At 39.0% G+C, this 21,220-nt stretch overlaps 1 protein-coding gene across 2 annotated transcripts in view; it reads right to left on the bottom strand.

The window, feature by feature from the left end:
* Window positions 1-21,220, bottom strand: part of PAPSS1 (3'-phosphoadenosine 5'-phosphosulfate synthase 1) — a 104,240-nt gene that overhangs the window by 5,022 nt on the left and 77,998 nt on the right. For both annotated transcript variants that reach the window (NM_001290602.1, XM_042982623.1), the window contains 1 exon segment: window positions 9,964-10,193. In NM_001290602.1, the coding sequence (NP_001277531.1) occupies window positions 9,964-10,193 (230 nt within the window).

Raw genomic sequence — 21,220 nt, 5'->3', positions numbered from 1 at the left:
AATGTCTATATAAATTTTCAGAGATGATCAATAAAAATGAAAGGCTAACAGACATTGCTTAAAAGATGGATTCAAACTAGTTTAAACTTAGGGGTCTCTCTCACTTCTATCATCTGTTCAATGTGTCAGACAAGTCAGATCTACTATAATAAACTGGCCCATGCAGATGGGCTGGTTACCACAGGGAAATAAGCCAACCCCTTTCTCTCATACACATGACAACCTGAGGGGAGAAAAGAAATTGACTGCATGTGAGATGGGCCTAGACAAGAAGCAAGACTGGGAGAAAAGATTCCAAAAAATTCAGTAAGGTTGGGGTTAGAAACATAATTTGTAAATTTACCAACACTAAAATGAAGACTGTGTTAGAGAAAACAGGTAAGTTCTCCAAAAAAAGATGACTCAGCAAAAGGAAAAGCATTTGTCAAAGGAGTAGGAAGAAAAGCAAGATGATCTGGAGGTCACAGGAGAAGAGAAATCCTAATGTGTTAAGGCCACAGAGAGGCTGAGAAAAGGACCATGAGGGGAAAAAAATAACTACTGGATTTACAAATTGGAATTTAAATCTTCTTAACTGAAGAGTTTTAGTAGATGGCGAAGGAAAGAGATGTGGTGGTAAACTGGCAGAGATACAGAGTGGAAAAAGAGATGAGATTTTTTTTGTTTGTTTAAAGGAAATGGGAGGTTTCAGCAAGTGTATAGGTGGAAGAAAATAAATGGCAAGACTGAGAAAAGGAAGGAAGATGAAAGCCAGGAGAAAAATGAAACATGAAGAAGAAAAGTCTGACATGAAGAACACAGAAGTGGGGCTTTGACACGGAGGAGCAGCAGGAGTGAAGGAAGGTAGAAACAGGGATGGTTTGGGGTGAGAAAAAGACGAGGCAGTTAATGCAGCACACTCCCAACCTTCTCAATAAAGACGTTGAGACTGCCCTCAAGGAGAACAAGAAGCTGTGTGGGAATGGATTAATAATAGAATCCATCAACACTACGGACTTTCTCTCCAGGTCAGCCAGGTTCCACCTGAGGTCAGAGAGGAAGCCAAGAGGGTGGAGGGGTCCAGAGAGCTTTCCAATTGTATCTAAACATCCTCACTCCAATCTGATGTAAAATCAGTTAGTTTAGCTAGAATCTACCCAACAAAACACTGGTTGAATGTTGCAGGTCCTCAGAAGGTTCACTGATCAGCTCCCTATATAAGCTTCACTAAGGAAAATTATGACCCTGGAGATTTATGGCCATGTAAATCTTAAACTTTGATTTCAACAAAGGAAAGCTTGTGTCCCATGCATAAAGTGCTTGCTCGTGATGGCAATGAGAACGAAGTGAGAGCACAGCTTTCTGGATGACTGTCTTGACTATTTGATTAAAGGAAAAACGCCAGACCAATTACAGCCCTTTCTTTCCCGTAGAATGCCAAACTGTCTGGAATCCAGAAGTCTGCTTGCATTCTTTCTGAAATTGCATTTTAAAACCAAGGTCCCTGGGTACCTCTTTTCCTGACTCTATTTCACACTCCATCTGCCCCGCATGCCACAAGCATTTCTTCATCACATGAAATGGGAGTTTCTGTTCCCACATGGTGGCGGTTCCACTCCACCCTGGCTACAGAAAACACATTTATTTTCCTCTGCCTCATACTTGTACTGTCACATAAGGATTTTACTTTTTATAAGAAGTCAGGTGCAAGGACTTCGTACAAGAGTCACATTATCTAGAATCAAATCATATTTTTCACAATTCATCTTTAATTAGACATGATCTTACAGAAATAACTGAGTCAAGTAAAAACTCAGGCATTTGGGGAATAATCTAAATTTAGCTCTCAACTTTACCTGGGAGTAATCAGGAATCTGCCACAACAGAAAGGCTACCAAATAAATGACCCTGAGGGCTTTCACTCAAAGCAATTCTAATAAGCCATCTAATTACACTAGTTAACCAATCTCCCATGGTGCCTGGAAAAACAACAACAACAACAACAACACACACACACACAACTATGTTTGATTTTTTTTTTCCTTCTCAAAACCACTTGGTCATAGCTTCTTACAGTCCACATCTCTTAAAGAAAGAAAAGGGATGGAATGGCAGGGAGAAGGAAAAACACGCCTAGCAAGCTATGCGGGGACCCTGTGGACCAGCATCCTGTCCCACGTGGGATATACTAACTACATGTGGCCAGCATCTTGACTAACTCCGAAGTACAATGACTCTTGGCCACTTGTTGAAGATTTTAAATCTTTACAACCATCTGCTGTCTCTTAGTCCACATATGTGGTCATCAGAGCCACCAGCAGCATGAGTTGTTCAAATGGACAAGAGCTGGGGTCAACAGATGGCCCATCAAGTGTACCTTTTGAGGGTTCGTTATTCAATTAGCATGGGCTTTGTAAAAAAAAAGGTAACTAGATGATAAGCAAGCAGAGGAGCAAAGGGGAATTTCTTCTCTGATAGAACTAAAAATCATAGTGGTAACTTCTAAGTGAATCAAATGAACTATTTGGGGTCTAACTTTTCATCCAACTTGAAAGAAGCTCATATATGACACTATGTAGATCAAAACTAAAAATTCTTAGGCGTGAGGTCAAAAAGTCATCTCTCCAAAACCAGATAAACAGTTATTTATGGATTTCTTTCTCAGAACCAAAAAAACTACTGGCTGGCAATGTACATGACAAATTTAACAATGTTTAGTTTCAAACCAAAGACCAACTGAAATACACAAAAAATTCAACTATCTAGAACCTACCTAACCAAAATCCTTAATTCATCATACTTCCCTCCCAACACCCCAATCTTTTAAGTAAAAGCTAGAGAACAGTTCCTATCAAACACTCAGACAGGTAACAAATTTCTAGGGGTGCCTGGGTGGCTCAGTTGGTTAAGCATCTTGACATGGGCTCAGGTCATGATCTCACAGCTATGAGTTCAAGCCCTGTGTCAGGTTCTCCCTCTCAGCACAGAGCTCACTTCAGATCCTCTGTCTCCCTCCCTCTCTGTCCTTCCCCCACTCTCGTACACGCTTTCTCTCAAAAATAAACATTAAAAAAAAACCAACAAATTTCAAGGACCGTCCTGAAGTGCACTGCAGTCAAGTCAATTTTCTTTACCAAAAAGGGTCATGAAGACTATAATCTACCACAGTGTAGACAAACAGAGGTTTTGAACTGAGTGCCAATGGACAGGTTTCAAAAGGATCCATAAATACCTTAATGGCCAAAATGGGGCTTCTGTGCTGGGAAAGAGCATATCAACTTTCACCTGGTTCTGAAAGAAGCCTCTGATTACTCAAGAGTGGATGGTGGATCTCAATTTTTTGAAAGCTAAACTCAGAAGCTCTCAGGTGCCCATCATCCAAATAAAATTGTCTGGTATGAGGTACATGGCTGAAATCCCATTGTATGAAAACTTCCTCTCAGCAGACTGTAGTGACCTCTTCTGAGCACACGCTGATGTCCCTGAGTGCTGCTCTCTGTATACAGCCTGTTTAGTTGCAGTAGGTTATAGAGACCGAAATAATACATTTTCAAAGGGTTTTCAAAATTAGTAACTCAAGCAGCTTAAGCATCCATGAGTTAACCAGAAAATTAGGTAAACCCAGGACACTGCTAGATGACAAGGACACTGCTTTGACTACATTAAATAATTTCCTTTATATCTTTCACCAGGATTTCTTCATCTTGTTATTTGCTTTCTACTTTTAAGAAACATGTGAGTATCCTCATTTACTTAGAAACCAGGATATCTGTTACTCTCAAAACATCTAGATCAGCTCCAAATACAAAAGTAAAAAGAAGTCTCTGGAGTAAAAAACAAAAACAAACCCATATTTTTGACTTGTGACTAATGACAAAATAATTAAAAAGAAAATAAGTACCTAAACATGCCAATATTGTTACAAACCTGTGATTCTCAAGACAGGTGATTTTGCAACCTCACTTCCTCCTCCCCAGGGCACACATTCTAGAATGCCCCGGATGGCATCCCCTTCCCAACCAATTATCTGGTCCCAATGTCAATAATGCCAAGGTTGAGAAAGCCTGTCTGCTAAATGGCATGTTGTTAAGAAAGAAATTGATTTGATATTGTTATACTAAGTAAATCCCAGTCGTACCCCAAAAGGGCAGAAAGCATAAGAAAAATGAGGAGACCCCAAAAGTCACGGGAAAAAAGCAAAGCAGAGAGAAAACAAAAAATCAAGACATCAGACATGATGATTTGTGGCTCTTTCCTCCTGGAACTCTTTGCAGTAAGACCAGTGCCAACACGGCACAGCTCCACAGTCTGAGGGGAGATCACGACCAGGTCTCAGTAGAGCAGCATTTGAAAGTACAGATATGGAAAAACTCTGCTCCATGTGTGCGAGACAACGGGGTAGAAGGGGTGGGACCAGATATGACAAGCAGATGCTACCTGCCTTCGGTGATACCTAAGGACACAAGTTGTGTGAGGAAGCCTCTCAGCCAGTCTTGTTCCGCAGCACGGAGGGAACCTTCCCAAGCTTCCTCACTCGGCTCTATGCTGCACACACACCATTGGGACTTGTGGCACAGTACGGTATCAGAACGAACAATAGAATGTATACAGAGAGCTTACAATAAATACATGCTTACATGAGCTTAACATGGAAAGATGCTCATGAAAAGTAAATAATTAAAAGCAGGGTAAAAAAAAAAAACTATTATAAACTCAACTATGTTAAATCAATGTACAGAAAAAGAATAAAACTCAAAGCACACACATAAAATAGGTGACTGCCTGAGTGTTATTTTTCTTTTAAATGTTTCCATAATGATTTTATTGGTTGACCACTGGGAGAATGCATCCTATTCATCTGTTACCCCAAATTGCATCAAAATCAGGGTACCCCACTCACCCAGAAAGAAGGAACTTTCTAGGAACAAAGGTGTATGACTAAGGCCTATTTTCCTTCCACCAGGCTGGAGTGTTAAGATCACCTTGGATTGCTCTCTGGGGAGACCCAGATTATTCTCCCCTAAGCTCTGTGGGAACTCTTTCCCAAGAACTGTCTCATTTGCTCTTTCTACTTTTCCCCTATCACATATGTCCGTTTATCTCATACGAGTAGTCAAAACTGGTCAGGGCTCTGAGGTGGAGGGAAGGAGCAGATCTTTGGCCTTCTTTGGTTCAACGCTTCTTTGGCGTCCTTGGCATTAAAAAAATAAGTCTTCCATATAGTCTATTCCAGCACAATAGAGTTGTGATTGGGACCTTTATATTGGTTACCCTCCCCCCCACCAATGTCTTCTCTCTTTCAGATGTTGTAACTGATTTAAAAAGGCAGGACAGGAGTACTACTGGGTTTTATAATGAAAATACCACAACATCTCCTTAGGATGTCCTATCTATTATTCCTAATATTAACCTCCAGAGAAAAAAGTTACTTTTATTTTACTTCTAGAAAACTTAACTTTCTCACTTCTCTAGAATGTCTGCAAAAGAGGGGTCTATGAAAGAATGAAGACAAATAATGTTACTACCACTATAGGTCATTTGTATGGCAAAATAGTGAAATTACCTGGGTCTAACCTAAATTATTGGAGCCCTTTAAAAGCAAAGACTTTTCTCAAATAATAGAAGGGAAAGTCAGGGAGATTTGGAGTGGGAGAAGGATTCACCATGAAGGAGATTCTGTTGGTGGGATGGAGGTGTCTAGAAGAAAGGATCTAAAATGGCTTCTAGGATCAGAGAGCAATCCTTAGCCAACAGCCAGCAAGAAAATGGGGACCTCAGCCCCACAACTGCAAGGAACTGAATTCTGCCAACAAGGGTCACCTTGGAAATGGATTCTTTCCAGAACTTTCAAATGAGAGCCCAGCCTGGGCAGAGAATCCAATGCAGTCCACCCAGACTTCCGACCCAAAAAACTGTGAGACAGTAAGGATTGTTTTAAGCCACTAAATTTGTAGTCATGTGTTAGCACTAGAAAACTAACACAATTAGCAACTTGGAAATAATGAAGTATAGCTTTAAAAGTCATTGCACAGAAACCACTAGAAAAGATGAGCTTTCCTGTGGAAAGCACATAAAAGAAGGGAAAGCTATATGAAAAAGTGTCTATAATTAGAATATTTTTTAAATGACACTAACAGTATGTGAATTAATATCAACTTCAACATTAAAGCTATGAAAGCACTCTACTGATAATGTGGAAATAACCAGACTGGAACATTTTCATCCACCTGTCCCTTCATATACCCATTTCCACAAGGCACTCTCACTCATGTATGCTCTTTTTGTTAAGTTGCCATTTCAATAATCTGAACCATAACTTTGAATTTTTTTACCCAAATACTAAGAAGATCTGCATAAAGGAGAAAACATTACAAATAACTGAGAATTCTAAAAGTTTGTAATATCTGAAAGAACGGAGTTCAGTCTTGTAGTCCTAAAACTAAATTTCCTTGAGTCACTATTATAGCAAATACGAGCCTACTTGAGCTTCCTAAGTATAAACAGATGATTTTTATCATAATTCCTATCAATATCTTACTTGAAATCTTCATAAAGTTTGTTTTTGTTCTCCCTAAGCCTTGTCTTACACTAGATTTAATTAAATCAAAAGCTGCAAAATCATTAATTACATAAAAGCTGGCATTGAATAACATCCATTAATCAAACATAAGACAACCTCATATGTGCATAATTAATAACTGTGTTTTCTCACTACATCAAAGACCATCGCCTTTCCACAAAATTTTAATCACTTTCCAACATGTTCCCATCAACTTAATTATATGTGAACACAAATATAAAAAATCAGAAAACTAAGGCAGTTTTAAGGCTTCCCAAGTTACAATTTATTAAGATTTGGTAAACTCAAAAAAATTCCAAGAAAATGAGCCACTCATGCAACTAATATAGAATTCATCACTGGAAAATCTTATGAGAACTGATGTAATTATTTAGCTTTTGAATGATTAAAAGAGAGACTTAAAGCAATACTACACAGATTTAACAAAACGTGAAAGTTATCAAGGGCTTCCCCCAGCACGTCTGTCAACTACATACAGATGGGTTCTAGGTCCTGCGGGTGATTAAATCACCTGATCATGCATGCAAAGAAACCACAGTAATGAAACATCAGTAAAGGAGAAGTGAAAAAGAAAAGCCCAACTCTATTTAGTTTTGTTTCCTTAACTCACGGACATGGAAACTCACCTAAGTTTTAACCATGTGGCCACGGGCAGAACGATTCTATTTCTCTCTCCTCACTCTGTAAGTGACTGTTAACTTTCAGAACAAGATTATGTTCATAACATCTTGTACACAAACTAAACAAACAACTGCATGCTGGATCAGAAGTAAAGGGTTTCCCAGCCCAGCATTCTGTCTCTGACACTGTATGTTTTACAAATATGTAGAAAGCAATGCTACCCTCCATGAGTCACACTGAAGGGTCTGCAGCTGGGGAGCTTACAAAAGAACTGCTGGGGTGTAGGCCTCTCCCCGAAATAAGTAAATTAGAATCTCTAATGGAGGCACTAGATAATTTTAACCACAAAAAGACAGGACTGTATTGGAAACTTTTTACTTTCCTTAACATTTAATTTATATTTTCAGTTTCAATCACCTTTTGTGGCAATATAGTTCAAGGTTTACTCAAATTGTTTTTATTTTTTTAATTCTTTTTTTAAATTTTTTTGCCAGCACAGAGCCTGATGTGGGGCTAGAACCCACAAACCATGAGATCATGACCTGAGCCAAAATCAAGAGTTGAATGCTTAACCGACTCAGCCACCCAGGTGCCCCTTTACTTAAAATTCTCTTGTTAAAGCTTCTGAGGCATCCCTTTGGAAGAGAAGGGCCCATTTGCAACTCTCAGCACACCCCTCTTATAGATGCCCTGTTTGTGAGACAGTGACATTGCTCTGTGTGCACATACATTATGTAAGTGTATGTACACATGCATACATATATAAATAGACATACAAACAACATACACAGGCCTATATATTTTTAGGCCAAAACAAAACATGCCACGATTTAAAACTATTTCTATGTGTTGGCAAATCCTGATCTTTTATAAAAGTAAAAATGGTCTGGATTATTGCAAATTCTTCTCTTGGTTTGGTTCAGAAGTATACTAGAATCTGGACCACATTTCAGATTTTCAGAATAATAGTCTAGAATAGCTCCTGTCTTGAATTCCACACCTAGGCCCCAAAGTGTACTTAGGAGTTCTTTTACACTTGCCTGTATCAGTTATATAAGCCCTTTCTGTTCACTGACTCATAAAATTTTCCTGCATTTTAGCTCCAGTTCATCACTCAGAAAAGCCTATCATCTAAAATTATGCATTTTTTTCTCCAGCAGTATTCATGCCTTAAGTGAAAAGCCAATAAATCTCTCAAACTCTACTGTAAATAGCAGTATTTCTTTACCCAATTTACCATTTATCACAAAGAAATTAAATGACACCAAACTTCATGTCACTTTTAGAGACAAGAGAACGTTTTGATCTTTAAAAGGTTTCTTTTTCTTTCTTGTCCATCCCCATTATTACAAAATGGGCTACACCAAATGAGGACACAGGGTGAGGATCAGGGTTCTCTGTTCCTGAACACAGAATTAACTATAAAGTATCATGGAAAAAAGGATGAGCACTCTCAGATTAAAGGTTATTAGACCATGAACAATTTTCAATTAGTACCTATCAGTAGAGATAAATGTAAGAAAACAAATAAAAAAGTACTTCTCCATTCTACTTGCTGCACATGAATTGTAATTTGTACTAAAAAAGCATCAATCAACAAAACAAGTATCTGCTAAAAATGTAAAAATAACTAGATGCTACAGATCATGGAAAGAACTACAGATTTTGAACTAAGATAGAATCAACTCATCTACCGCCATCACTTTAGAGATGAAGAAACAAGGCTAGTCACACAGCAAAGAAAGAGCTAGAACCCATAACTTCCTATTCTAGAGCCCTAACGTGTCACTCTAAATTTAGAATGTACTAACAATTGGGGCGCCTGGGTGACTCCGTCAGTTCAGCATCCGACTTCGGCTCAGGTCATGATCTCATGGTTTGTGGGTTCGAGCCCCATGTCAGGGTCTATGCTGACAGTTCAGAGCCTGCAGCCTGCTTTGAATTCTGTGTCTCCCTCTCTCTCTGTCCCTCCCTCACTTGTGCTCTCGGTCTCTCAAAAATAAATAAATGTTTAAAAATAAATTTAGAATGTACTAACAATTGTTATTATATATAAATAAAAATTAATACAATTTTTCATTGAAGGGACACAGATACATGTTCAACACTACCAATAATTTGTACTAAAAGCTTGTTAGTGTTTTGCTCCTCCTAAGATCTTTGAAGAAAGAAGTTACACTCTTCGTGGTCAAGAGCAAAGGCTCTGTAGTCACACTGCTTGGGTTCAACTGCTGGGCTGCCATTTACTGCTCTGGGCCTTATAAAAGTTATTCGAACTTTGTATGCCTCAGCTTACTACTAATTTATAAAATCGGGATAATAGCACCATAGGATTGTTGTAGGGATTAGTTTAATGCCTATAAAGCAATTAGGACAGTGCCTATCACATAAGTGATTGCATAGTTATTAAATTCTCTCAATGCTAAGATTTTTGGGGCTTACCAGAGTAATCATCTCTACTACACGCTCCATAACATACAGTAGATATGGCAGAAATAGTCATGTCAATACTGACCTTATGCACTCTACAACAAAAAAACTGAACCACTACATGCCATTTATATATGAACCAGGAAGCATGAAACCAGATTCAATTTTTACTTCTACTTCTAACTGCTGGAATACTGAGAAATTAGTTTCCTTGGTTTGGCCTTTCTCTGAAATGTGTACAACAAAGTTTGTACAACAAAGTGAAGTTATTATAAAACTGAGACAATACTTTAAAGCCCTGGGAGCAGCTTAGAGCACAAGGCGTTTCATAGATTTGTGACAATAAAACTTACTGTTCAGAGTCATAGTAGTCCATACGCTTCTTTTTCTTGTTGTAGGCTGCAACTCGAAAGGGAACTATTTCCAAGGTGATGAGCCCAGGGGCCATTGTCAGCACTTTGGCACCATGAGTTGGCTCATAAAGATCCTTCCCTGTTTCTGGATGAGGCATGCCAGCGGGGTCTCGTCCGACAATGTAAAAATTGGCTCCTGCAACCATCCGTGCTCTGCAATGCCACTGGACCTAGAATAAAAGTTTTCATACTTGAAACTATGCTTTTATGCCCATACTTAGAAGGAGTAAATGGGTAATAAATGTGTGCATACAGATGGTCCCAAACTTACAGTCCCTGACTTTATGATGGTTCAAAAGTAATATGCATGCAGTAGAAACCACACCTTTAACTTTGAATTCTGATCTTTCCCCAGGCTGGCGATAGGCAGTAGGATCATCTCTCAGGATGCTGGGCTCACCAGCCACCAGTAGGCCATGCAATCAACCCACACACTTACCTGTACCCATAGAACCATTCTGTTTTTCACTTTCAGTACAGCATTCAATAAATTATATGAGAGAGTCAACACTTCATTATAAAATAGGCTCTGTGTTAGATGATTTTGCCCAACTGTGCTCATGTAAGTGTTCTGAGCACATTTAAAGTAGGATGGGCTAACCTAGGATGTTCAGTAGGTTAGGTGTATTAATTGCATTTTTGACTTAATGGTATTTTCAACTTATGGGTTTATCAGGACATAACACCATCGTAAGTTGGGGAGGACTTGGACTACTTATACAATCAATAACAGCAGGAAACTCAACAAATTTAAATATTGTCATCTTGGGAAGCCAGAAACAAAATTGGCAAGCCCTCCCCGCAAAATCTCAAAGCATGAATGTGTACAGACGTTTATGTACATGTATTTATAAATATTTTTGACTTAAGAAACAAGTAAATGTATATGCATATATATGTACGATTTTAAAAACCACTACCTGCCATTTATATATAGTTTAAAACCTAATCTATTGCAAGTCAGGGTAGCGGTTGAACCTTCGAGGGAAGAAACTGGAAGGGGCTTCTGGGATAATGATAATTTTTTTTCCCAGTTTTACTGAGTATAATTGACAAATAAAATGGTATATATTTAAAGCATTCAACATGATTTGATATACATATATACTGCCAAATACTGACCACAACCAAGTTAATGGACACATCTATCACCTCGGAGTGTGTGTGTGATGAAAACAATTAAGATATACTCTCATCAAATTTCATATATACAGTATAGTATTATCAACTATAGTCACTGAGCTGTATATTCCAAATTCAGAGCTTGTAAGGTACACACTCTTCTTTGTTACACTTGAATAGGTTTTTAAAAAGCTACTGGATTTCAATTACATGAATACTTACATAAACTGGTACTGAGAAACCCTACAGCCAAGTGACTACTACCGAAGATGCTAGGTAAGAATAATAGCAAGGGTTGGTTGTGACCACACAGCCATGCTGCATCCAAAACCAGCTCCGAAGCTCTGATGCATTCACAGTAGTGCTTGTTTAAAAACAAAATTAGTTTAACACCCAGAAACATGGAACTTTAGAAGCTAAAGTAATTTTAAAAACCATTTTAGCCATGTAAGAGATCATCATTCTCACTAACATTTGAAGAAATGAGCGCCCAAAGGTTAAGTGACTTATCAAGAAAGTGCAGAGGAAACCCAGTCTAGAAATCTGTTCTCAGCTCCTGGGCACTTGAGTGGCTCAGCTGGTTGAGTGTCTGACTCCTGGTTTTGGCTCAGGTCACGATCTCACAGTTGTGGATTGATCAAGACCTGCGTCGAGCTCCATGCTGGGTGTGGAGGTGCTTGGGATTCTTTCTGCCCCCTCCCTCTGCCTGTCTCCCACATGCACACGCACACACACATGCACACACTCTCTCATAAACAAACAAACAAACAAACAAACAAACAAGAAAAAGAAAAAGGGAAAGAAAAAAGAAATCTGGCCTCGGCTCCCTTTCAGTGTTAGGCTCCACTACTTAATGATTTACAAAACCATTTCTGCTCTATCTGAAAATAAGATAAAAATGATGACCACCCACACATCATTGTCCTTTGATCTCTAAATACTTTGATACCAAGACATATTTTTATTGAAACAGTTTAGAAAGTGCAATAGCACAAGGACAATCCCAGACCCCGTACCTGAAATGATCACCCTGAGGAGTTCCAGCTTTTTAAGCTTACTGATATTTACCTCTGTGTTTCTAAGGTTTCATTTTTAAGTAATCTCTACACCCAACACTGGGCTCTAACTCCTAACCCCGAGATCAAGAGTTGCATGCTCCAAGCCAGCCAGGAGCCCCTACCTCTGTGTTTCTAAATGGCATGTGTATACTGCTGATCTATTTAATTTTAGATATTATATTACTTCTATGTTATTTCTATTTCCTACTGTGATGATGCTTGACTCACTCCATTGTCCTTATTCCCTACCCCATTTATCCAATAAATATGGTGATATCATCACTGTTGGTGAAATTCATTTGTAAAATGGTAATTAGAACTGTATTTATCTCAGACTTTTTAAGAAAAGTAATATGGGGAAATGTAAAAACTTAGAATAGTACCTGGTATAAAGTACACAGTAAATGTCACCCATTATCATCTTTATTTCATCCCCCTCCTTGTAGAACTGTTTGTTTTTCCTATAGTAAAAACTGTCTTGATTTTTTTTCACTCACTTATTTTCCCAACTACCTGTATTTCTATGTACCTTATACTATCCTTCCTGAGCACACAGTTTAAAATAACCCTCAGTATATCTTGCAGTGTGGCCATGTGGCAGAGATTTGGTCCAAAAAATAAGAGCCAGGGTACCTGGGTGGCTCAGTCGGTTAAGCGTCTGGCTCTTGATTTCAGCTCAGGTCATGATCTCATAGTTCTTGAGTTCAAGACCTACATCGGGCTCTGCGCTGAGAATGCAGAGCTTACTTGGGATTCTCTCTCCCTCTCTCTCTCTCTCAAAAGATATAAACTTAAAAAAAAAAACAACAACCAAGAGACCCAGAGTGATGTGTACCACTTCCAAACAAGGACCATTGAAAAGCTGCCTGTGCACTATTCTAGTTCTCTTTCCCCATATGCTAGCTAAATAAAGAGGACCCCAAGGTCCTATATCTCTTCTATTCAGCATTACTACTGTTTGCAACAAGCTGCAATAGTTCTGTACGAACAAGATGACAAAACACAACAATAAAAGACTTGTGTTCCTCATAGACACCACCTCTTCCTCCAACCACCCTGATTCAGTCCTTCATGAAAATACCGCTCATTCCTCTCTGCCCCTTCACTGTAGACGCGACTAGTTCAGACTCAGAATTTTTATCAAAGGGTCAGTCAGAATCAAATCATCAATGAACCATTTTGCAACTTCAGTTAAATGGAAAATCATTTCAGCCTCATGCAAATTAGCTACTGCTTACAGAGTTAAATTAAAAGACCAATCTACATTCTCTGAATTTAGGTGAACTTACTTTGCTCATTAAATGTTTATGTCTAGATACTTGAATCATTCAGGTACCAAATGGTTTATGAACAAGGAATGTATAGCTTAATTTTAATATGTAAGGAAGCTCAGATCATTTAATCCAAACCCCTCTGCCCTTTTAAAAGGAGAGGAAACCAAACCCAGAAAAATCAGTACCTTACTGAATCACAAAGCATATTGGTGGCAGTGGCCAGTTCTAATTTTGTCTTATAAAATAACCAGAAAATTGAATTGCCTCTTCGAGTTCTTCTAGAGGTTAAATGAGTAAATTAAATATAAATACAACAAGCATGGACAGAGTCAATACTGTCCTGCAAATAACCTGAATGATTTCAATTTATATTCTAGTGAATGGTTTCCCTATGAGAATACTTTTAGCATTATAACAACCAGGAATGAGCAAATCACATGTAACACTTCCAAGAATGACTGGTGTGAATCAATTTACAACCCACCGAAAAGGTACAATATTTTTCAGTCAAGAGAATCCAAGTCCGCCCACAGCCATCCTATATCCGGTTTAGGAACACAGGCTTTAGAATCAGGCTGTCCTAGATTTAAACCATAGTTTTGCCTCTTAACGATGCAATGTCCTTAGTTGATTTCCTAATAGAAGCCTCAATTTCCATTTATAAAAATGAGAGGGTCGCTGGGGGACTCAGTTAGTTAAGCGTCTGACTTGGGCTCAGGTCACGATCTCACTCATGAGTGAAAGCCCCGCACTGGCCCCTGTGCTGACAGCTCAGAGCCTGGAGCCTGCTTCAGATTCTGTGTCTCCCTCACTCTGTCTGACCCTTCCCCATTCACGCTATCTCAAAAAAAAAAAAAAAAGTATAAAAATGGGAAAGATAATGTTTAACACATAAATTGATGGGAGATTTGAAAGCACTCAAGATAGCACCTGACCCTCAATAAAGGACAATTGCAAACACCGCTGCTGCTAACTATTATTCTGTGAAACAGTCCATGACAATCCCAGTTGCATTTAATTGCTTCCTAGCCAGTTTCTAAAGAAAATTCATTTGCTCTCTGACAAAGAGGACATGCTGCCTAGAAGGTGGTCACTAAAACCCAGTGAGAGCTGCCTGGGTCTCTCTCCAGCACACCGAGGTCAAAGTGTATTATTGTGTTCTTATGCCCAGTGGCAAGCATGTTTGGAATACTGAATGCATACCGAAGAAGGAATATAAGATGAGGTCTACAGGTTTCCTACAGAGCCTTCTAAGGATCCATAAATGGCCAACCTAACAGCAAATGACTTATTTTCTGCTTTACTTGCATCTGTGTGCCAAACACAGATTGGCTTTTTTCCTGATTACAAAAGTAATTTAACTCCCATGTGGCAAATAGTGCTGGTTGCCTATACAATAACTGATTTCTCTTTGCCCTTATCTATTTCTTGATGACAAAAACCTCACTCTAGAAGATGAAAACGCCAGGCCCTTCCTTGCCATACAGCGTGGGCATCTGAGCATATAATGCAACCTCTGGGGAAGTCTGCTGGAAGACTTCTGAAAAACTTTTTCCAAATAAAATCCTCAACTCTTACCTGAAAATATCTTTACTTCATCTTTATTTTTGCTTGAATACAGAATCCTATAGATTAACAGGCTTTCTGTTTTTCTCTTAAAGACGTCACTGCATTGTTTCTACTTCGTATTGCTCCTGAGAAGTCAGACCTCTTTGCCCCCATCACTTTGCTTTTAAGGCTCCTCTTTATATCATTAATTTTCAGCAGGTTGACTGCTTGTGCCTAAGTGTGGTTTTCTTTGGATTTATCCTTTCTAAGATTTATTAGGCTTCTTGAATTTGTAGGCTGATGTTTTCCATCAATTTTGGAAAACTTTTAACCATTTTTTCAAAAACCTTTTCTGCCACAGGCACCCAGGTGGCTCAGTCGGTTAAGCATCTGGACTCTTGATCTCGGCTAGGTCTTGATCTCAGAGTGAGGTCCAGCCCAGCAGTGGGCATGAAGCCTACTTTAAACAACAACAACAACAACAACAACATGAAAAAACCTCACACCTTTTCTGCCACATTTTTTTCTCTCTCTCCTCTTTTCAGAACTCCAGTTACACATTTGTAAGATGGCTGGATACTGCCCACAAGTCACAGAGGCTCTGCTCATTTTTTTTCCCCATCTAATTCCCTTTTTCTTTTCTCAGGTAACTTTGAGTGACTTCTAGCTCATTGATCTTTTATTCTGCCACCTCTAGTCTGCATTTAACTCCATACAACAAATGTTTTCATTTCATATCTACTTCAGTCTTTGAATTTCCATTTCTTTTTTTTTATAGTTTCCTTTTTTTTTTTTTTGAGATTTCTTATCCATTAGACCATATTTGCTTTAAGAAGTTTTAATGCTCTTAACTGCTAATTCTTACATCAGCATCATCTCAAGGTATGTTTCTAGTGATAGTTTTATTCTGAATTATAGATCACCCCTTTCTGCTTCTTCATATTTTAAACAATTTGTTACTGCAAGCTGGACTAGCACATGATTTCTTCTAAGGAGTCTGAATTGTGTGGTTTTCCTTTAAAGTGTCAATAGCTCCATTCTAGCCCACAGGTAATTTACTGGCACTTCTCATTTTTTTGAGGCTTTTTTTTAACGTTCATTTATTTTGAGAGAGTGAAAGAGAGTGCACAAGCTGGGGAGGGACAGACAGAGAGGGGGAGAGAGAGAATCCTCAGCAGGGTCTCACGGTCAGTGCAGAGTCCGATGCAGGACTTGGATCCCATGAATTGTGAGATCATGACTGGAGCTGAAATTAAGAGTCGGATGCTTAACCAACTGAGCCACCCAGGCGCCCCTTCTGAAGTTTGTTTTTAATGTTTTTGGGCATGTCACTCTAGCTTTTTGTGCCAATTATCAATCAGTTGTCTCTCAACTCCAAATTCACCCTTCAGTACTTGTTCTGAGACAACAGATTGAACTCTTTTAACACTATGCTCACTGTAAAGAAGAAATGCTTAGTTTTATCAGTAGAGGGTATCAGAGATACCCTCTATTGTAGTAGGAAGGGGTTGTCCAAGCGGCCTGTGTATGGAGGATACGGGTGGCACTCGGGCCCATGGGCAAGCCCAAAGTACACAAGCCTTCAACGACCTCAAGCCCTAGCCTGAGGCCAATGACCACCTCACTGCTGCCCTCCTAGTGCAACTAGTGCATTCCAAGCCTCTCAGCAGCAGTAGCTTTCTGAGTCCTGCCATTCACCCACCCACCAGACTGTGCTCACCCGTGCCCCAGAAGGTTATTTCCTGCATCCACCTCAACACAGCTATCACACTCTGTGCACTGCTCTGGCAGCAAGAGGGCTCCCTCCCAAAGTCCTGACCCACTCAGCACTGGTCTGTCAGCCTCAGCTAGCCTGTTCATCAGAGGGTTGTTTCCTGCTTTCTGGTTTCTGTGAACCAGTTATGGTCCAGACAGTCCACTGAATTTCTCCACCATGTGGTGGGATGAAACCATGCTTTCTCTTTACTTATTTATGGGGGCTGGGGGGCAGAGAGAGAGGGATAGAGAATCCCAAGCAGGCTCTGTGCTGTCAGTGTGGATCCCAACGCGGGGCTCAATCCCACGAACCAGGAGATCATGACCTGTGCCAAAACCACAAGTTGGACACTCAACCAACTGAGTCACCCAGGCACCCCTAAACCATGCCTTTTTCAATGAGGTCTGAAGCCCAGCTTTAGGGAGGGGGATTTCTTTTCTAAGTTTATCTCTACTTTTGTAATCTCCCTCAACCCTAGGGTACCCTTCAGAGTTCACTTTACATTTTTATAATTACTCTTCTATTGAAGTCTAGTAATTCTTTAAACTTCCCCTGTTCAAATTCTACCTAATATTGAGGTCCAACAATTATCTCACTTCACTTTCAAATAAGGTTTGAGAAGTGTCTTATCAAAATTTTACACAGACTATGGACTACTTAGAGTCAATAACTGTAGGTAAAATAGATATCTGCTTAGAATTTCCTCCCAAAGTACATTGTGCGGGCTAAGGTTTATTCAAATCTTTAATTTCTATATTGTAATCCAAGTCAGAATTAATTAAGTTTTGCTGTTCAATAGTGTGAATAGGGAAGTAGTTCATAATTCAAATTATAATTGACTCAAATTACATTTATCTATGCAAATATTAATCCTATAATGCCTGCTCCTTGCCACCCTCATAGATTTACTAAGATATCGTGTGACTAATGAACCAAAAGATTATTGATGGACACAAACTCAAATTATACATCTCCATACACACTATTTATATTTAGGCAGACGTGGGTCGAATCTAAGTGATCAGCAGGACGCGGTGAGCCCAGCGTCCTCGTACTCCGCCATCTTCTCTCTCTCCCACACACAATATTTATAATGTAAGTACCTTGGAATTGCTCTTGTCCCATACTGCTCATCCCAATATGTCCATCTTTCCCAGAAAAGTGTCACATATCCATTTATTTTTCTCTTACCCATTTTTAATTGACATCCCTTTTGACAAACATAAAGTCCATTTGTTCCCTGACTCCATTAGAAAAATAGCAGCCATCACCTATCCCCCTACTCTCAAACCTGGCAAAGATTTTGGTAAATTTTATTTTCAGGAGTTTCTGAAACAAAAAATGAACAAACTTTCCAAATTTAAAATTATATTATCGGGGTGCCTGAATGGCCCTGTCGGTTGAGCGTCCAGCTTCAGCTCAGATCATGATCTCATGGCTCGTGGGTTTGAGCCCCACATCGGGCTCTGCGCTGACAGCTCTGCTTTGGATTCTGAGTCTCCCTCTCTCTCTCTCTGTCCCTCCCCTGTTCGCTCACTCTTGCTCTCTCTCAAAAATAAACATTTAAAAAATAAAAAATAATAAAAAAAATAAAATTACATTATAAAAATATGTAACTAAAAATACCACCTCTTATAATACCACAACTCCTACCTACACCATCCTCTCCTGCCCCAGTTGAGAAATCCCACTATCCCAGAAGCCTAGCAGATTAAGTATATATGTTCAACTTTTCTTATTAAGAATATTGAGAATAATAAGTAGAACAATATATGGCCAACTTAAGTGACCTATTTCTTTATATATTTATACCGACATTTGCTTTTAGAGAAGTGTAATAAATTTTATCAAAGTCAACATTCCATATAGCAAAACTCAAATACTCAACTGGTTTATAAAAGAACATTAGGCACAGAAATGATTTTCTTACATAAATGTGCAAATTTTCTTTTCCAGACTATCAAAAACGTACTTATTTTAATAGTACACAAAAATTCTTTAGAAAGTCAAATCCATGATCTACTTTTGTTGGGTAAAAAGACTACCTTCATTCATCTCATGAATTGCGTGTTAAAATACCCCTCTCTTCTTTGTACGTTAATCACTCAAATATTAATCTATTTTCTTGAAACTCCCAAATCATAGTGGCTTGCCTCCTGATTTCTCAGCAGTAGGCATCATTTTAAACTCTTCAAGTGACTGGAAAATCTAGAGAGACAAATGAAAAAGGAGGTTCATCCTTCCCATCATTAGATTCTGGTTCTAATGGCTTTCTATCTTAATGGTGCAACTAGTACTCTAAATGCTTCTACCAATATCTATTACTCTGTATGGTATTGAGTCCTGACAAGAGTCACATTTCTGATGTACAATGCAAAAATTACAAATTCTACTTAGATGTTTCATTCTCCAACTTGTAATTACACACAACTTAGAATTACTCTCACACAATCCTCAGAGTTGAAAGGGAGTTTTGACTGTGGAATCCAAATCCTTCCTCCTGCAAATCAAGAAACTGAGATCTGACATTCAAATTACAAGTTTTTCCAAAGGTCCCCTTTTTCACAAGGAATCTCAGCTGAGTCTTCGAACTAATACAATTCAAATGTAAGAGATGTATTTGTTCAGAACCATAAGCAACCAAACTAATTTTATTTATAAATAATGCTGTCCTGGTTGAGCCCAGCCTTGCGGAGTGGGAGGATTGGGGAGGGGAAACTCTCCCATGGTGGGTGGGAGTAAATCCACCATGGCCCAGATTGCCCCTCTTGCTCCTGCCTGTCAAGCCCGGGGTCCCAAAATTTGCTTTTAAAAAGAGACCAAAGAGCTTGATTTGCTTCTGCCTCTCCACTCTCTCAGCGAGTATTATTTTAAGGAACCAAAGGTGGTAAGGCACTGGAAAATTTCATGAAGTCCTTTACCAGGGTCAGAGAAGATCAAAACAGGTACCAATTACTGAGCTCTTCCTAATATGCTAGTCACTGCACAAAGTGTTTTATAAATATTATCCCATTTTATATATACAGCACATTGATCAGTTACTATTCCTGTTTTATAAATAGGTACACTGGTAACTTAGAGAGTTTTAGTAACATGTCCAAGGCTGCAAAATGAACAACTCAGAGATCAAGTATTATTCCTGGGCATCTCCAGCCCCCAAATCCATGCATACCTATTCTTACTGAGCCCTTATACCGTGTCAGGCCCTACAGTAAGATGGAACGCCAGCAGAAAAAAATTCTAATTAGCACTGTATTTAGGAAAGAAACAGTGTAGATTACATAATTGCAGGAAACCTCGGAAAACCAGACTAACAGACAATATTAGAACATGATGCTGCTTTAGTAAGGAACCAGAACAGATGCTGAGCAGAGAATCTATAGAAAAATCAGGAGAAAAAAGGGATTATTTTCCACCATGAAAAGCATCCTAAAACACTTATAAAATTTAATGTCTCTGAATTAAATTAGTAACTTCAGTTATCAAGAAACTAAATATAAGCTAAAAATATATAAAATATCAAACTATACAGATCCTCAAAATTATTATTATTTTTTTAGGTTTATTTACTTTTGAGGGAGAGAGAGCACACACAAGCGGGGAAGGAGCAGAGGGTGGGGGGTGGGGGGGGGTGGGGGACAGAAGATCCAAAGCAGGCTCTGCGGTGACAACAGCAAACTGAATGTGGGACTTGAACTCATGAACCACGAGATCATGACCTGAGCCAAAATCACATGCCCAACCAACTGAACCACCCAGATGCCCCTCAAAATTACTTTCAAAATAAAAATACATCAACAGATTCTAAATGTTTTTGTGCAACAGACCCCACATCTACTTATCCAAAAACCTGAAATCCAATTTTTCCCAGCTTTATTAAGATATAATTAGGGGCGCCTGGGTGGCTCAGTCGGTTGGGCGGCCGACTTCGGCTCAGGTCACGATCTCGCGGTCGGTGGGTTCGAGCCCCGCGTCGGGTTCTGTGCTGACAGCTCAGAGCCTGGAGCCTGTTTCAGATTCTGTGTCTCCCTCTCGCTGACCCTCCCCTGTTCATGCTCTGTCTCTCTCTGTCTCAAAAATAAATAAAACGTTAAAAAAATTAAAAAAAAAAAAGATATAATTGACATACGACACTGTGTGAGTTTAAGGTATACAACAGGATATATGTACATTCTGTGAAATTACAATTAGGTAACACATCCCTGTGAAAAATCAAAAACCCCAAACGCCAAGCTTTTAAAACTAATTTAGTCGTAAAACCCGATCAAAACTGACATGAAATTAGTTACGGGCTCTACTGATCCCACTCGGTGTGAAGAGTCATTCACCACAGAAATATTAATGTGCTTTATATCCCAGGAGAATTAGGTAATACATGACCCCAAAGATTCTGGATAAGAGACTGTAAGCCTGTGTTGCACTACTCTAGAAAGATGAAT

This window comes from Panthera tigris, chromosome B1 (assembly GCF_018350195.1).
Source record: "Panthera tigris isolate Pti1 chromosome B1, P.tigris_Pti1_mat1.1, whole genome shotgun sequence".
In the NCBI taxonomy this organism is placed as follows: Eukaryota; Metazoa; Chordata; class Mammalia; order Carnivora; family Felidae; genus Panthera; species Panthera tigris.
This window is presented reverse-complemented; position numbering and strand designations above follow the sequence as displayed.